At 59.7% G+C, this 1,373-nt stretch overlaps 1 protein-coding gene across 1 annotated transcript in view; it reads right to left on the reverse strand.

The window, feature by feature from the left end:
- The window catches only part of TERT (telomerase reverse transcriptase), a 17,458-nt gene that overhangs the window by 1,829 nt on the left and 14,256 nt on the right, over window positions 1-1,373 (reverse strand). Inside the window, exon 13 of the mRNA XM_010857136.1 lies at window positions 796-922. Within this exon, the coding sequence (XP_010855438.1) occupies window positions 796-922 (127 nt within the window). The remainder of the gene's footprint in view (window positions 1-795; window positions 923-1,373) is intronic.

A 1,373-nucleotide genomic window follows, 5' to 3' on the forward strand; every position in this document is an offset into this window, starting at 1 on the left:
CCAGGCCCGCGGGAAGGGCGAGGGCGGGAGCCTGGCAGGATGACAGCCCAGCCCCACGGGGACAAGAAGGGGCCAGGCGAGGACTGCTGGGTGAGGGCTGTGGGCACATGCATGCACACAGCTGCACACACGTGCACACCCACACGCTCGGTCATACATGCATGTATGTGATGACTGTCCTTTCACACACAGGCACACCTGCATACCCACGCGCTTGGTCATACATACACGTGTGTGATGACTAATGTCCTTTCACACACAGGCACACACGCACACCCACACGCTCGGTCATACGTACACGAGCACACACGTATGTGATGACTAATGTCCTTTCACACACAGGCACACACGCACACCCACACGCTCGGTCATACGTACATGAGCACACACGTATGTGATGACTAATATCCTTTCACACACAGGCACACACGCACACCCACACACTCGGCCATACATACACAAATGTGATGACTAATGTCCTTTCACACACAGGTGCACACACGCACACCCACACGCTCGGTCATACATACACGAGCACACATGTATGTGATGACTAATACCCTTTCACACACAGGCACACGCGCACACCCACACATTCGGTCATACATACACGTGTGTGATGACTAATGCCTTTTCACACACAGGTACACGCGCACACCCACACGCTCGGTCATACATACACATGTGATGACTAATGTCCTTTCACACACAGGCGTGCACCCGCCCACCCACCCCCCCAGGATCTATAACACATGGGGTGCCAGCTGCCCCCGTGCCCCACGGCCCCGCCCCCACCTGCAGGTCCAGGAAGAGCCCATGGCACTTGAGCTGCAAGACCGCCAACAGCTTGCGACGCATGTTCCTCCCGGGCTTGAAGCCCTGGGTGAAGGTGAGACTCGCTCTGATGGACGTCCGGGCGTAACTGTGAGACAGGATGGGGTCCAGGGAAGCACGTGTGTCCACCCCATATTGACCCACACTCGGATGTCCCGCCCCTCGGCTACACTGATTGGCCAGGAAGGCTGCCTGTCCCCCACACGGTCACAGCTTCACAGGCAGCCAGGCACGACAGTGGGCGGGTCACGACTCGCCGGTGTGTGGACACGCGAGGGGGTGTCGGGAGCAGCATGTGGACACACGGAACCGCAGACGCAAAGCGTCCGCCCAGGGAGTGCCCTCGTCTTTCCAGGGAGCGCCCCACGAGGGAGCGCCCGGCGAGGGGCCGGGGGCAGCCCCCAGCTCCCCAGCAGGACTGGGCTAGCACCACAGGACAGGGTAGCCCCATCCAGCAGTGCCCTGAAACTGCTCATTACTCACAGAGCAGAGGACACGCCTGCATCCACATTGCTCCTCGGGCCTCCACGTCTGTGTAA

This window comes from Bison bison, unplaced genomic scaffold (genome assembly GCF_000754665.1).
Source record: "Bison bison bison isolate TAMUID 2011002044 unplaced genomic scaffold, Bison_UMD1.0 scf7180017864377, whole genome shotgun sequence".
NCBI classification, from domain to species: Eukaryota; Metazoa; Chordata; class Mammalia; order Artiodactyla; family Bovidae; genus Bison; species Bison bison.